This window comes from Ursus americanus, chromosome 23, assembly GCF_024610735.1.
Source record: "Ursus americanus isolate L20-20 chromosome 23, mUrsAme1.1.p, whole genome shotgun sequence".
Classification (NCBI taxonomy): domain Eukaryota; kingdom Metazoa; phylum Chordata; class Mammalia; order Carnivora; family Ursidae; genus Ursus; species Ursus americanus.
In genome coordinates this window covers 44,656,535-44,673,735 of record NC_142149.1, presented here as the reverse complement: position 1 = coordinate 44,673,735, position 17,201 = coordinate 44,656,535, and the positions used below count along the sequence as shown (strand labels likewise).

The following is a 17,201-nucleotide window of genomic DNA, read 5'->3' as shown; positions in this document are numbered from 1 at the left end:
GAGCCCCACATCGGGCTCCCTGCTCCGCTGGGAGCCTGCTTCTTCCTCTCCCACTCCCCCTGCTTGTGTTCCCTCTCTCACTGGCTGTCTCTCTCCCTGTCAAATAAATAAATAAAACCTTTTAAAAAAAAAAAAAGAAGAGAAAGAGAAAGAGAAGAAAAGAAAAGAAAAGAAAAGAAAAGAAAAGAAAAGAAAAGAAAAGAAAAGAAAAGAAAAGAAAAAAGGCAACCTGGTTTGGCAGAGGTCACGGGAGAGAAATCCAAGCCTGACTCAGTGTCTCAAACTGGGCCCGGTGTTTTCACAGGTGCTCTCAATCACCGAGGGCCTACTACTGTGGTCAGGAACCATGCTGTACTGTTCACATGCATGTCTTCAAATACTGGGGCCATGGAGTCCTGGCTAGGTGGTTACCTACGAGTTTGTTCCTTGATTAAGCACCTAAGGCATGCAGGCCCTACGTTTCACACTGAGTCTTATTTACGGATCACTGCTATGGACCGAGCCCCATGCTGGGCACTTTTACACAAACTGTCTCACTTACCCCACCCGCCTCCTCCCATTTCTTGGGAGCAGAAAATTAGTATTTATTCAGTCCTTGCAGAGAACCAAGCTCTGTGTAGTTCCCACTGAATATGGGGGAGACTGAAAGAGAGCCCCAGGCTGGGGCAGGGGGGCGAGGAGGCCATGAGGGAACAGAGACAAAGGTGAAACGTGGAGAGAAAACCTACTTCGGATTCAAAAGGAATCCTGCTCCCATTCGTTTCTGGAACATTCAGTGGTTATTTTAGAGCCAAATCACAGTCTCATTTGCCAATTTCCTTTTTCCCTAAGAAGCCAGGCACTATGTTTACAGTATTACATCTGTGTTCCCTCCTCAAACAGGAATGGGTCAGAGTGTGGGGAAGAGCCTACCTTCCTTTCTGAGTTTCCCAGAGACTGAAAAGGCACAAAGAGTGGGAGGGGGCAGATGGTGCAGCAGCCAGGCCTCAGCTGCTGGTTTCAGGGCTCACCGAGAAAAGAGCCGGGCCACCCTGGGGACAGCCGCTCTCAGAAGCATTAAATGAGAGAGAGGGCAGGAAAACGCTGGACGCGGAGGTCTCATCCAGGCCCCCTGGTTGAGGTGAAGGCTGAACTCCTGCCCAAGAGCGCCGAGAGATGAGGCCATGAGACTAGAAAGGCTGAGAGATGGTGGGGGGGGGGGGGGGTGTCTCAGGCAATGACCACCGTCGGGGGGGGGGGGTCCTGCCACCCACCACTGGGGCAGGAAGGAGGGCAACGGGCAGGAAGGACGCCTGCCACAAACCAGGCACCGTACTGAGCCCTACCTTAAGAACCTTCTGTGACGCCCACAGTGAGCCTCTGACTTAGGTGTTACAGCTGAGAACGTGAGGCCACAAAGCTAACCAGCTTGCCCGGAGTCACATGACCCCGAGTGGCAGAGCTGGCGTCAAGCTGCTACTTGCAGACGCCATCGTGTCCTCCCCACCAACACCGTCCATGTGCAGGGCACTTGGACTCTGCTCCCAGCTCTGCCCCTGATCAACTGCGACACAGGCTTTTAACCACACTGAGCTGCAGGGTCCCCACCGGTCGGAGCGGAACCACCAGGAGCCCTGTCCTGCCTCCCACACCAGGTGCTGACGTGCAGCCTGGGTGAGACAGCGCAGTGGAACAGACTGGCCTCTGGATTATGAAAATGGGGAGGGGGCCCCAGCCCCTCAAGTACCCAAGACCAGAAGCAGGCTTGCACCTCACACGCCCCACGCTCCCAATGCCGTCCCGAACCAGGTTACCTGCTGGGCATCTCCTTCGGTAAACGGCAGCTTTGTGGAGACGTGAAACATGATCTCCCTGTCCCGGAATATTGTGTACACGGATTCCACCCCCGTCTGTCCGTGGGTCACATCCAGGCCTCCTCGGAAACTGTCAGTGAAACAGGGCACGAGCAGGGAGGGAGAGAGTGTGAGGAGAAGTCGGCTATGAGGATACGGGGGCAGGAGAAGGAATGAGAAGACCCAGAGAGAACGATGTGCACAGTGCAGGTAGGTCTGCGCTCCGGAGCCCCCCCGAAGCTCTGTTATTTAAAGACAAAGGCAGAACACCCACGCGGTCAGTGGGAAAGGAGGTCACCCATCCGCAATCCCAGGACGAATGCCAACCCTGGTGCCAGTGGCCCCCACGGCTGGGGCCATCAAGGGCAAGCAGCCGTCCTGTGGGGAGCATCGAGAGTCAGCCTGAAGAGGTGACCGATGCTGGATTTCCACCCAGCCAGTCCCTCCTGTGCAGACCCAGCCACAGCAGCACCCAACTTAGCGGCGTCCAAGGAGCCCCTCTCCGGTTAGCTCCTCAGAGGCAGGGAAGAGAAGCACTAAGACACTGGGTGGGCCACCCCTCTTCCTCTACAGACATGTGGCTCCCGGCCATGGGTCACATTCTTCAGCAAGGGGAGGAGGATGCAGGTTCCTTGAAGAAAATGAAATAAAGCAGACCCTGGATGTCAGTCCCCACAAGCACTGTCACACAGGCCAGGAAATGTGCTCAGCCCGGCATGGCGGAAGCTCTCCAGGCCACGAGTCAGGCGCCCTGGGTGCTGCCGCACTTCTGTCACGACGTCAGCTCATTACCTCGGGCATGTCACTAAATCTGTCTTAATCTGCCTCGGTTTCCTTCCTCTACATGATACAGGGCTAGAAGTCCATGATCTCTGGGTTCCTCCTGGTTTTAATGGCCTCTATTTTATCTATTCTAAGGCACAGCTTTTCTCATAGTTTAACATCTCGGAAGTCAGGATGTATCTTACAACGATGGCAACTCCAAGGGGATGGAAGGTGGCATGAACAAGACCCTAAGGACTCCCCATGCTGACTCCACGGGCGGCTTAGCTGCCTCACGTACAAGACCCACCTGAACCCCTTAACAACCTGGTGGCGTCAGCACTACCTTCACCTCCCTTTTACAGATGAGGGAACTGAGGCTTTCAGGGCTTAACTCGCTTGTTCAAAGACACAGAGCCAGTAAGCGGTGGAGGTGGGACTTTGACCCATGTGTGATTGACTCCAGATGGCAGGGATGACCTTGGAGGGGGAGGAAGACAGGAAGAGAGGGGAAGAAGGGGAGAAGAGAAGGGAGTGGAGGAAGGAAGTAATTACTGAACACCTACTACACGCCAGGCCCAGAGCTGGGCACGTTCGCACATGATAGGGGAGTCTGTCAATTTGGCTGCTGAAGGAGGGGATCCTTGGAGCTCAGCTGTGTGCCAGCCACGAAGCATGGAACAGGCTGGCCAGGCCTGAAGGCCCTGCTCAAATGTTGCCTTTGTCAAGGGAAATCAAGGGCCAGAGTTCTCTAAGCAACAGTCCCAATATTCTTTCTCTCCCCTTAGAGAACCAGAGACTACTGCATTACTATATTTCCACCAGCTCTTCGTTATCCATTCTTTTTGTGTATTATCTGAAATGGTCCACTTCCCCCCAAACCGCACAGGGCCCTCCTTCCTGAAGGCCTGGCAGGTGAGTGACAGAGACGGTAGATTCATTTCCCTCTTGGTCTGAGCAGTTTCGTCATGCATCACAAGGCCAATATCAGCGCCATTCAGATAATGTGCCATTCCGGATTGTCCCCACGTCACCCGTCTCCTTAGGAATGCAGGTGAATGTTGACCACTTGCTAGAAAATGATCCCCATGTTTCTTGTTTTTACCTCTCACATACCCCTGAGACAGCTGTTGCCCCTGTCCCTTACTCTAGGCTTTCACCAGTAGGGCCGGAGCCATCCCTTGGCTGAAACTTACCCTTTGAAATCCTGCAGTGTGATCGTGTCCCCCAAAAGGTCCAAGAATTCCTTGAAAGCTGGGCTCTCCTCATTGTTCCCAAACAGTTCCTCCTCCAGGGTCTGAAAGAGAAACAGAATCAGGGGTAAGAGTCAGAAAATCCTTCTTGATACCAAGGGAAGGAACGTGGTTGTCCAGCTACCTGGTCCTTTCCTTCCTTTCTCCCCACCCCCCAACACATTTGCCAACCAGTGACTCTGCTTGACTGGAGGAAGGACAAACAGAAGCTCACTCAGCAGAGCCGGAACTTCGGGGCTGGTGAATGACAACTTGCTATCTCAACAAAGACTGCTGGTCAGTACAAAAGGCAAGGCTGAAGCAAAGAGTTCTTAGATTTGATACCAAAACCCATTCCATAAGTGAAAAATTAATAGTTGGACTCTGACAAAGGACTAGTATCTAGAATACATGAAGAACTCTCAAAACGCAGTAGTAATCAAAGTCATAATGAGACACCACTTCACATCGCCTTGGTGTTTATAATCAAAAAGAAAGACAAGAACTGATGGTGAGGGGGCACCTGGGGGGCTCAGTCAGTTGAGTGGAGGACTCCTGATTTCAGCTCAGGTTATGGTCCTGGGATCAAGCCCCGTGTCAGGCTCCAAGCTCGGGGGGAGTCTGCTTGAGGATTTTTCTCCTTCCCCCTCCCCCAGCTTGCTCTCTCTCTCTCAAAAAAAAAAAAAAAAATTAAAAAAAAAAAAAGAACTGCTGGTGAGGATACAGAAAAGTCAGAAGGCTCATACACTGCTGGTGGGAATGTAAAACGGTGCTGTCTCTTTGGAAAACAGTCTGGCAGTTCTTCAAAAGGCTAAGCATAGAGTTACCATATGGCCCAGCAATTCTACTCCTAAGAATATATCCAAGAAAAATGAAAACGTAAGTCCACACAAAAACTTGCACATGAATGTTAAAAGCAGCATTATTCATAACAGCCCAAAAGTGGAAACAACCATAATGTCTTTCAAATGACAAATGGATAAATGAAATGTGGTATGTCCATACAATATATAATTCTGCCATCAAAGGAATGCAGGACTGACTCATAGTACAACATGGATGAACCTTGAAAACATGTTAAGCAAAAGAAATCAGACATAAAAGACCACATATTATGATTATTGCATTTACATGAAGTATCCAGAACAGCCAAATCCCTACAGAAAGTAGATTTGTGATGACGGGAGCTGGAGAATGGTGATGGAGTGACTGCTAACAGGTATGGGGTTTTCTTGGGGGTTGATGAAAATTTTCTGGAGTTAGATAGTGGTGATGGTTTCACAACTCTGTGAATACACTCCAAACCACTGAATCGTACACTTGATTGAGATCTAATTCTCAAATCGTTGTGAATCATATTAAATGTGAGTTACACCTCAATAAAGCTGTTATAAAAGTTTTTGAACGGTAAAAAAAAAAAAAAATCCAATTAGAAAATGGTCAGAAGAGGGGCACCTGGCTGTCTGAGTAGGTGAAGCGTGCAACTCTTGATGTCAGGGTTGTGAGTTCAAGCCCCACGTTTGGTGTAGAGATTACTTAAAAATAAAATCTTTAGGGGTGCCTGAGTGGCACAGCGGTTAAGTGTCTGCCTTCGGCTCAGGGTGTGATCCCGGCGTTGTGGGATCGAGCCCCACATCGGGCTCCTCTGCTATGAGCCTGCTTCTTCCTCTCCCACTCCCCCTGCTTGTGTTCCCTCTCTCTCTGGCTGTCTCTATCTCTGTCGAATAAATAAATAAAATCTTTAAAAAAAAGAAAAAGAAATGGTTAAAAGACGTGAGCAGTCATTTCACCCAAAGAGATATATACAGATGGCACGTGAAAAGATGCTCCACACCATTAGCCGCCATTAGAGAAACACAAACTGAAACCACAATGAGACATCACTACACATGTATCAGAATAGCTGAAATTAAACGCTGGTGAGGATGCAGAAGGAATGGATCACGCATACATTGCCGGTAGGAGCGCAAAACAGAACAACACTCTAGAGAACAGTTCAGCAGCTTCTTACAAAACTCAACATGTAATAAACCCAGCATACGCTCCTCAGCATTTAACCCAGAGACAAGAAAACTTATGTTCACCCCAAAACCTACATACATATTCATAGCAGCTTTATTCATAATAGCCCCAAACTGGAAACCACCCAGCTATCCCTCACAGGGTGACTAGTTAAACAGACCATAGTATATGTATACCATGGAATACTACACAGCCATGAAAAAGAAATGAACCCTACTGATACACTTAAGAACTTGGATGAATCTCCCTGAATGGGAAAAAGAGCCAATATCCAAAAGTTATATAGTGTATGATTCCATTTATGTAACATTTTTGAAATGACAGAATTTTAGAAAGTGGAGAATACATTAGTGGTCACCAGGGCTCAGGGACTGGAGGTGGGAAGGGATGAGGGAGGCAAGAGGGAGGTGGGCATGTTTATGAAAGGACACACAAGGGATCCTTGTGTTGGTGGACTTCTGTATCTTGACTATGAAGCTTACACATATAATAAAATTATATGTAACAAAATACACACACACACACACACACACACACACGCCCTGATGATCACGTGTAAAACTGGGGAAGTCTGAATAAGATCTGAGGATTGTATCAGTGTCAATACCCTGGCTGTAATTTTGCACTGCAGTTTTACAAGACATTACCTTTGGGGAAAACTGGGCAAAGGGTACACAGGAGCTCTCTGTATTATTTCCTATAAATGCATGCCAATCTACAAATATCCAGAAATTAAAAGTTTAATAATTAAAAAAAGGTAGAAAGCAAAGCTGAAAACAGTAGTAGGCTCTGCACTTGTGACAGGCTTCAAACAGGGTGTGGCCCTGCCTGATAAGCAGGCTCTGCCCACTGTGGCGGGATGGCCAAACAGCCAATAGCTCTGCAAACATCCACAGACGGCAATTAACAGCTGCAGATGACACAGGAGAGTCCAGTGTCCAGTGTCCAGTTCAAGGAGAAAGTCTCTAATGGGTGACTCTTTAATATCTCCTTAACACCTGCTTTATCGCAAAAAAAGAGTCGATCCCAGGTTCCAGGCCTTCAACAGGCAACAGAATCTGGCCAGATTTCAATAACTTTACTCATTTTTATAGTATTTGTTTTTAGAATTACCTTTATTTCATGCAAGGGATACTGATTTTCTAATTAGAGTAGTGATATAAAATTTCCTTTAAACAATGGACTTAAGGTGGAAAAAAAAACTTTTTAAGGAAAACGTTAGGTGGTTAATAGTATAGGTGTGATAAAAAGTGTAACGGAGGCAAATGGTAGAAAATATCATCTTGGATTCATCTGCGAATGTCTGAAGTTTGGGAAACACAGCCCTCTAGCAGGGTCAGCAAACTATGGCCCAAGGGCCACATCCAGCCTGCTGCTTTATAAATAAAGTTTTATTAGAACACAGCCAGGACAGTTCACTTAGTTTTGTCTACAGCTGCTTTTGCACCACAAAGGCAGGCTTGGGTAGTTGCAACAGAGGCAGTACAGCTCATGAAATCTGCAGTATTAACTCCCCGGCCGTTCGCAGAACGTGTGCTGATCTGTATGTATCTGTAGCATGCCGCAAAGGCATCACAACTCTGACCCAGCATGCCGTTTACCCCAGGCCATGAGCCCAGAGTGTGGGAGAACAGCTGCTTCCGGTGACAGACGTCGTCTCCTGGGGAAGCAGTCCAGCTTCTCCACTGCAGCGTGCAGCTCTCTCTAGGATTTACACACAGCCTGGTACTAGCATTGTCTTTATTTTTACACTGGCCATGAGTCTGACCATGCACTCAGGGAGGGGGTCTCAGTCATCACTGTGCCTGACAAACAGGAGAATTAGAGGGGACTTTTTATATCCTAAGAACAGCATAGAACTTTCATGCGACAAATGCTCATATTAACTGCCCCACGGATGTAAGTTTGCAAAACAATAACTCTTTAAAAAGTTTTTTAAAAAAGACTTCTGTCTCCCTATGCACCTCCACCGAGGTCAGCAGCATCAGGTAAACGAACAACACACGGACCCCTCTCCGAGGCGGCTGGTTAGCGTTCAGTAATTATAATTTTGCGGGAACAGTGGATTGTAATCACCTTATGAGATCCACTATGGCAAATTTCACAAGCAAAAACTTTAATTAGGGGGGTTATGTTAGCAGAGCTGTACAAAATAAATATGCAATATGTAAAAATAATTAGAGCGGCTACCTGAATAATCTCCCTTCAATTATAAGATTCATCTGTGTTGGCCTCTCAGCTCCTAAACTCTTCACTTAATTAGAATGTTCTTAAGCAAACACATGTCTCGTGTGGTCTAATATCTTCAGACAAGGAAGTCAGCTATCAGCTAGCCAAGAAACACATCATCATGCAAAAAAAAACCAGATAATATTGAAAGACACTATCGACCAACCTACCATAAGACCATCAAAACTTTTATCCGTTAATTCACACAACAAAAAGTTATTGAGTGTATTTCCATAAAATCACACTACTAGGCTCTTGGATGATACCAAGATGAAACTGGTGAGGAACCTTCTAGGTGAGGAAACACGGGTGTGTCCAGCAGACCACTTCTCAGGATGTTAATACGTGTCCATGGTAGGCAAGATGGGAAGTTTGTGGTCAAATAAGTATGGGAAACACTGAGTTCAACAAAGTTATGTGAGCTCTTTACCTTGGGGGCTCTCAGAGCCTTTAAAATGTCCCACACAACCGCCCCCACCCCCATGAGTCATTTGTTCACAGAGTACCCGCCAGACTAGCGTCTCACGGAACACACTTTGAGAAACACTATTCTGACCAACTAACCCCAAAGCAGCATAGAAGTGCTACGAGAGACAGAGGAGGGCGAGCAGTAGTGTACCGGTAAATTTTAACAACCAGCTTTCCAAAGAGGGAAAACAGAAGCCCTGGTTTGCACAATTCCATGGTGTAAATACTTCCGCCATGGCCAATTTCAAGCAACCAGCACGACATCGTGAACGCAGAGCTAGGAAGAGACGCACGCGATGTTCCAGCAATCTAAGGAAGTTCGGGGAGAACAAGCTAATTCCTAGCTGGCAGAAGGGCTGGCAAGGAGAAAGCAGCTTGTGCTAATCCTTCCCTCGACCCAGTCTGACTTTTCTGCGACAGCAGCCCATAGCGCAGTACAAGCTGAGGTAGCAGGAGGAGTCAGAAGATGCTGTGTGGAAACTGACATTGTTGTTTAAAGGCTGTGCAGGCCTTCTAGTGAGGAGCAGCCCACTGTGAAGATTCTGTCACCTCCAGCCTCATTCATCTCTGAAATGCGACTGTTGTGTTCAGCATGTGTAAGAACCTCGCACAGGGCTCCTGTGCTTGGGGGAGGCGAAGAGGGAGTCCCCGGAGAGAAACCCCAGGGTACCGTGACCGGTATGGATTCGGGATGCTTACCTGCCTGGCTTTTTGATAAATGACCCCAAACTTGAATGTGTTGTTGACATCGTGCTCGTCATAGGACACAATCATCTGGGAGGCCTGGAAAAATGGAGAGAGAAAGAATCAGACTGTTCATTAACTTAGAGACAAGTGAGTGAGCAAACGGGAGGGAAAGCACCCATGCTGGTGAAGAAGAATACACCCCCTGGTGTGAGACATCCACGCAGGTGCAGGGAGGCCAGTTCCCAGACCCCAGCGCCCCCGGGGCGGCCACACCTCTGCAACCCCATTCCATTCCCACCCAGATGTGCCAGCGAAGGCCTGGGCACACAGGGCGTCCAGCAGGACTCAAGGAACGGACTCACCCCAGTGTTTTACCTGTGCTGTAAAAAGTGAAGGACCCCGAAACCGGTCAGTGCGGAGGACGCTGCCTCTAATTACCTCTGCAGTATGATTTTGAGCAAGGCACTGCTCATGCCCAGACTTCAATCCCCCTTTATCCATAAAGTGAGGGGCCTCTAAGGGGGGACATACAAAATGCAAAGGGGGGGAGAACCCTAACCACTGGTTCCCTTTAGTTTTCTATTGTGCCTCAGTGTTGGTGTCCAGGGCTCAGAAACACTAAACTCTGTTTCTTGAATCCACTGCTTTTGCCTGGACAGCTTCGAGTGAGCCACTTTACTTCTCTGGGCCTCAGTTTTCTCAACCAGTAAATGGAGATGTGTGGTTGTGAAGATTCAGGAAGACCAGGCACATAAAGTGCTGAGCACAGAGCAGCTATCGCCATCATCATCCTCAACATCGATGTCACCCTCCAGAAAGATCAGAGCTGAACCAGCTTGTTCGGGAAGAGGAGACGCGGCCGTTATTGGGATGGTGTCTTCAGTAAAAAGGAGGGATCTGACCATGTGCTACCCAGAAGAACAAACAAGGCAGGACTGGTTGGCTGGAATACGAGACCCAAGTGAGGCTTTCAGCTGCCCAAGGAAATGGGCACTTCTCTGCTCCCCTGGGAAGAGCACTGCTGCCCAGCTCGAGGGAGACCCCCGCCCACATGGAATGGTCAAGGGTGCAGAGCAGCTGCCCTGCCAGGGAACAGGCATCCAGCCATGGAGACCCTCCAAAGAATGTTCTACACTCAGTGAATTTTAAACACACACACACACACACACGCACACACACACACACACACACCCCTCAGCCAGATTAACACCCCAGCCGGACTAAGGAATCCTTCAAATACAGAAAACGTGAAAATACAGCTGCTCTTTCATTATTACCAGAACTGGAGGCTTTCCAAGTCACAGAACCGTGCAGAGGAGAGTCACCGGCTTCTCTCAGTGGACAGGATTTCATGATAAAAGCTGCAAACTTGCAGTTAAGTAAGGCCTTTATGACGGGGGTTTAATGTTTGGTTAAACCTTACTAATTCAGCTTTAATTATAAAGGGAAGGGCGGTCTGAATGAAAGAAAATGTTCCATGGTGGGCAGCTTATCACTGGTGACAGCCTACAGATGCCCAGGGGGTGTCCGAGGGAGGGGGCTCTGGCACATTCCCTGTGCAGGAGAGGACCCTGCCATTAGCTCAGCCACGGCACAGGGATGAACGGTGTCAAGCACAATCATGAACATTCAAGCCACTTGTTCCTGGGGGTGCTGGACGTCTCGGCCAGGACAGGGCCTCTTCCCCACCAAACATTTCACCTCGATGTGCCTCGCTACCGGAAGTGGGGCGCAGGGAACGGACCGAGCAGCCCCAGCAAGCCTTGGCTGCCACAGTGCTGGCGGGCAGTGTGAGCTCGGGAGCACAGCTCTGCTTCTACTCCCGGCTCTCCAGGCCCTGCAGGCTCATGAAGACGGGCTCTCTTCCCGTGGCCAATTTAAAGCAATTCACTGTCCATGAGTGATTTAAGTCCTGTCATGCCATAATTGTTCCTGAGTGGGCTTGTTGGTTTGTTTTGTTATTATTGCTCCCTGCCCACCCGCACTCCCACAACACAACTGGGGTCAAGTCCAGGCCAATCCTAAGGAAGCCAATAACAGAGAACCAGCCCCTTTATTAACTAGGGCCGCGCAGCGGCTTGTAAGGCCTCAGAGCCGCAGTAACACTGGCAATGGGGAGCCACGATCCGGCCTTTTATTTCTTAGCGGGGTTCTTCCCCCCCACACCTCCATGATGGCAGACCAGATCTGCACTGACCCTCCAGCTACAGGCAGATTCACTCCCCGCCCCAGACGGGCCTCAGGGAAGTACAACCAGAGTAAGGGGGAGAGGTCACAACATTGCAACCCTCGGCCACCTCCACAACAGATGGGGACCAATTCCGGTGGGTCTCTCCCCAGGCATGGCCAAGGACAGGTTCCCAGTGGACCCATTTGCAAAGGGGTGAGCAGGGAGAGGGGGAGACATGGAGGTTTATTAGAGACCCCACACAACCCCACCAAGATGCCCAGAACATCCCGCAGAGCTACAGGTATGCAAATCCGTGCTAAGGTACAGAGCTCTGCAAGGGGAGGAGGGGAAGGTCCTTACCTTGGGGTACAGGACAGGGTTGAATTTCAGCCCCACAGCGTCATCACAGAAAGCCTAAGCAGGAAGAAAGAGACACACTGTTCAGGGGCCATTTCCACTGAAAATATCTGGGCTCCTCTGCCCACCAGGAGAAAGAGCACAAGAGGGCCGGACCTGCAGGGTCAGAAGGCCTGGGGCTGAACCCTAGATCTGCTGCTCACTAAGGAGCGGCCAGGAAAGCCAACTCACCTTCCCGGGGTTTCCTGATAAAGTGAAGCCACGGAGGGCATTTGGCCCAATTCTGCTTGGCATTCCCGCTCCCAACATGTGGGTCCAACCCAAATGACCATCCTTCTCACCCCACTTTGCTGACTCAGTTCTCAAGTTCCCAGTATCCCAGAGCAGAGACATGGGTCCCTCCACCAGCAGATGGACAGCACCTTGCTCAAGGGGGGCCTCTGTCTGGACCAACAGCCTGGCCATCCTCTGGCCCAGCTCTCCTCTGCTATGAAGTCCCCCTGGGCCACCCCACCCCTTCCACCTCTCAGGTTCTATGCACTCTCCATAGCCAGCCCTGTCTTTCCATTTTTCTGGTCCCCTGAACCAACCCCTGAACTCAGGGACAGAGACCATGAGCAGCCTCAGCTGTGAGGAAGAGATGGGAGGTTGTAGGGAAGATGAGGGCATCTCCCAATACCCTCCACCCCATCTATGCAGTCAAGGGCCAAAGAGTACGGTGGCCTTCCACCCGTCCAAGGGCAGGACAAGGCTGCACCCCCACCCCAGCCCTGGGCTAAAAGAGGAAACCAGCTTCTCACAGGGGTCGGCTGTTACCTTTGCAATCTGAGGGACGCTGGGCAACTTGCTGAGTCCTGCCAAGGGGATCCGCTCATGCACTGTCTTCACTTTGGACCTGCACGTGTGAATGAGGGTGAGAAAAGGGTGTCCACGAGAAAGGGAATCCATTAGCAAAGGGGCTGAGATCACGCCAGACCACAAGACACACTCGCTTCGTGTCTCCCTGGGTCAGATCTGCCGCATTTCACCCAACCTGGGAGCTGGGCGCCACACTCGAATGGTGGGAAACGGAGGCTTGTCATTACCCAGAGGAGGACGGTGCGTAAGAAGCTGCCTGGTAGAGCCTCGGCAACGGAGATGCGGCGCGTGCGCAGACTCACCTTCCAGCTCACCGTGAATTTTTGGGTTGTTGTGGGGATTTTTTGTGTTCTCCCAAAGAACTGGGCACAGCTTCTGGACCGATGTGTGTTCTCACATGCAATTAAGTCTTTATGAAAAGAAAATCTAATACTTGAAAATCTGGATTTAGTCAAAATATAAATGGGGTGAAAGTTGCTTTATAAAGGGATTCACTGTAAGACTCTAAATTTAGCCTGTTCCCGATTCATTTAGCACATTATGAAAGTGTTGAATTTTACTGAATGCTTTTCTGCATCTGCTGAGATAGTCATAGGGTTTTTAATCTGTTAACCTGGTAGATTACATTTCTGTTGAGCCATCTTTTCGTTCCATGGGTAAAACTCGCTTGCTTATGATGTATTATTTTTTCATATCCTGACTTCAATTTGTTAATATTTTATTGTGAGTTTCACATCCATAGCAACACTGCCTTTTTTTCTTTTCTTGTACTTCCCTTGTCAGGTTTTGATATCAAGGTGTTATCCCAGCCTCATAAAATTGCTGAGGAGTTTCTGAATCCTTGAATTAGTTTGCATACACCACCGGGAATAGACGCTCCTTAAAGGTTTGCTAAAACTCATCTGTGAAATCTCTGCGCTTGCTGTTTTTTTGTTGGGCGGGGGGATACCTCTGGCTACCAATTCAGTTTATCTAACAGTGACTATTTAGGTTTTCTACTCCTTACTGAGTAAATTTCAGTAATTTGTTTTTCTATATAATTTTCCAATAGTGCACTGACATAGAGTGGGTTTTGGTATTCTCTTCGGACTTAATCTGTACTTATAATCACACCCCTCCCTTCACTGTCATAACATGATCTAACATGATCTGTGTGAATCTTTTCTCTGTTTTCCATAATCGGTCCTTGATGGGGGGTGTACCTATTTTAGTAATCTTTCATAAGAGACAACTTTTGCTTTTGTCATCTCCATTCCTTTACTGTTGCTATATATTAACAATACTAGAATTAAAACAAACTTAATTTTAAAAAAGAAAGGCAAAGAAGGGGGAAAAAAGAATATAGCTGTATTTTTAGTCCAATGTGATAGTCTGGTATACTCATAATGGTAACTTTATTTATATTTATTGTGATTTCTAATGTGGATTTCTATTATTTTCTGTTTTCTATTAACTCTGCACTTTTCCTTTTTAAAATTCCTTTCCTGCCCTCAGTTTAATAATAAAAAAAAAATTCTCTTTTTCCCTCTGCTAGTTTGAGCTATATTGTATGTCTATAACTTCCCATACACATATTTATACATTTTTCCAACAAACTCTAAACTTACTTGCTGCGTCTCTGCTGAGGGAAGAGGCAACAGTAACTTAGTAAACTCTTCCCTCCCCATTGTCCTTCCTACTTCTGTTTAGTTCAAGCCTCTTTATTTATTTATTTTTATTTAAATTCAATTAATTAACATATAATGTATTATTGGTTTCTGAGGTAGAGGGGAGTGATTCATCAGTCTTATACAATACCCAGTGCTCATTACATCACGTGCCCTCCTTAATGCCCGGCACCCACCCAGTTACCCCATCCCCCCACCCCCCTCCCCTCCAGCAACCCTCAGTTGGTCCTATGATAAAAAGTTTCTTATGGTTTGTCTCCCTCTCTGATTTCATCTTGTTTTATTTTTCCTTCCCTTCCCCTACGATCCTCTTTTGTTTCTTAAATTCCACATATGAGTGAGATCACATGATTATTGTCTTTCTCTGACTGACTTACTTCGCTTAGCAAGATACCCTCTAGTTCCACCCACGTCACTGCAAATCAAGCCTCTTTTTAAACACACAAAAATTTTCCCGTCAGTAATTAAATTTATCAACATAGTTTACCTATTTCTTGCCACTTTATTTTTTTTAAGATTTATTTTTAGAGAGAGAGAGAGCACGCATGAGCAGAAGGAGCAGAGGGAGAGAGAATCCCAAGCAGACGCCTCAGCGAGCACAGAGCCCTACACGGGACTCGATCCCACAACCCTGACATCATGACCTGAGCCAAAACCAAGAGTCAGATGTTCAACCGACTGTGCCCCCCAAGCATCCTTACCACTTTTTAATTGCACTTTTTTTTTTTTTTTTTGGTTGCTCTTTTCTTCTGGCTGAAGTACATCCTTAAGTAATTCTTTCAGGGAGAGTCTGTGAGTGGTACACTCCCTTCATGTTTTCGTCTGAAAGCAGTTTTATTTTGTCTTTGCAGATAGCTTCTCTGAGCATAGAACTTTAGGTTACAGGATTCTTTCTTTCCTTCTTTCCTTTCCTTCTTTCCTCCAACATTTTAAAGATACTGTCCTATTGTCCTGTGGCTGATAAGAAGTCTGCTCTCAGCCTGGTTGTCATTACTTCATAGATGAGTGTCCTTATCCTTAGGAAGCTTTAAAATGTTCTCTTTCTCTTTGATGTTCTAACGCTTCACTTCAATGTGCCCAGTAGTGTTGCTTTGTTTTAAAATCATGCTCCACACCACAGCGTGTGCGTCCTTCCATTTTGAAATATTTTCAGCCATTATTTCTTTGGATATCTCTTCTCCACTGGCTTCTCTCCTCTTTCTGCTGAGACTCTCAGACAAATGCTGGGACCTATCAGTCTATCATCCACACATCGTCCTTCTTTTTCATGTATCTCATCACTCTATCTGTGCTGTGCTCTGGATGAATTCTTTGAGACTACCTTCCAATGTACATATTCCCACTTTGATTCTTAACAGATTATATGAGGCTAGATTTTATCCCATGTATACAGGTTTTTAACTTCAACTGTTTTATTTCCAATAATTCCAGTTGTTTTCATTTTGTACCCAGGTGTATCCATTCTTGATTCATTTTCATTCATTCACTGTATCATAATTTACTATCCCTTTTATAGATGCTGTTCATTCTTTATCTTCTTCAGATATTAAATATATTTAAGTCATTTTGAAAGTGTACCATTATTTGTATTTCATCAGCAGTAAAACCAGCTCTCATTTGCTGATGTTTTCAGCTATCTTTCCTTTTTTTTTTTTTTTTAAAGATTTTTTACTTATTCATTTGAGAGACAGAGCGTGCAAGAGCACGAGCAGGGGGAGGGAGAAGCAGGGAGTCTGACGTGGGGCTCGAACCCAGGACCCTGAGATCATGACCTGAACTGAAGGCAGACGCTTAACCAACTGTGTCAGCTAGATGCCCCTCAGCTGTCTTTCTTAATGTCAATTTTCCCTGGGTGTTTTGGAACATTTCATTCATTTTTCTCTACCCTCAGTGCAAGGCACCCTGGTCCAGTTCCCATCAAAACTGGCTGCGTACACCTTATGCAACCTGGTGGCCTGTCTAAACACATGATAATAGCTGACCCATCACAGCAGCCTGTCACTCATCTTCCTGCTTCTGGCCTTGCCGTCCCTCCAAGACATTCTCCTTACTCCAGCCAGGGATCACTCTACAGTGCAAATCATATCATGATATTCCCCTTTCAGGAGCTCTCCTCTGCCTCAGAGAAGAAAATCTAAGTTCCCAAACACAGTCCATACATGATTTAGCTTTCCCTTACCTCTCTAGCACAACCTCTCAGCCTTACTTACACTCACACATACACACATGCAGACACACCCTCCACATTCAAGCTCTTATAAACTTCTTTCAGTTCTCGCATACCATCTGTCTTTGGATCAGCGTCACTAGACTAAAATAATCCATGTCCATAAGAAGAAGATAAGTGAGAATGAGAACAGGAATAAGAATACCTAATACGTTCTGAATGCTTTCTGCAGCCAAGTAACAAGAGAGGAGCTTATTCATTACATTAGCTCCACCCCTGGACAAAGTCTGGCACATATTAAGCCCTGATTGAACAAGGCTTTATCTTTTATGAATAGATAATAGCCTTTGTCACACTGATTGCTTTTTTTGCCTCAAATTCTACTTTTTCATATTAATACTGCCAACTGCGCTACCTTTTTGTATTTGATTGCTGTAACTTTTTCTCAACACTTTTTAAATATATGAGTTACTTTAATAAAATACGGGTACATTGATTGATTAGTGGGGGGGGAGAGGTGGTGGGATGACTCAAACTGAGAATCTTTGCTATTTAATAGTGGAACTTCACTCATTTATATTTATTATACATCACATGTACTCAGACTTACTTCTATTTTATTTATGTTTCTCTACTTTCTACGCATTACTGTTTTCTTTATCTTCCTTTCTTTTGGAATGTTTTCATTCTACCAGTGATTTTATATCCATGGACTACTACATCTTCATCAAAATATGTCTAGCTTTTAGT

At 46.8% G+C, this 17,201-nt stretch overlaps 1 protein-coding gene across 1 annotated transcript in view; it reads right to left on the bottom strand.

The window, feature by feature from the left end:
* Positions 1-17,201, bottom strand: part of RAP1GAP2 (RAP1 GTPase activating protein 2) — a 178,737-nt gene that overhangs the window by 28,936 nt on the left and 132,600 nt on the right. The window contains 5 exon segments of the mRNA XM_045773724.2: positions 1,794-1,923; positions 3,791-3,891; positions 9,245-9,328; positions 11,763-11,816; positions 12,576-12,654. Of these exon segments, the coding sequence (XP_045629680.2) occupies positions 1,794-1,923; positions 3,791-3,891; positions 9,245-9,328; positions 11,763-11,816; positions 12,576-12,654 (448 nt within the window).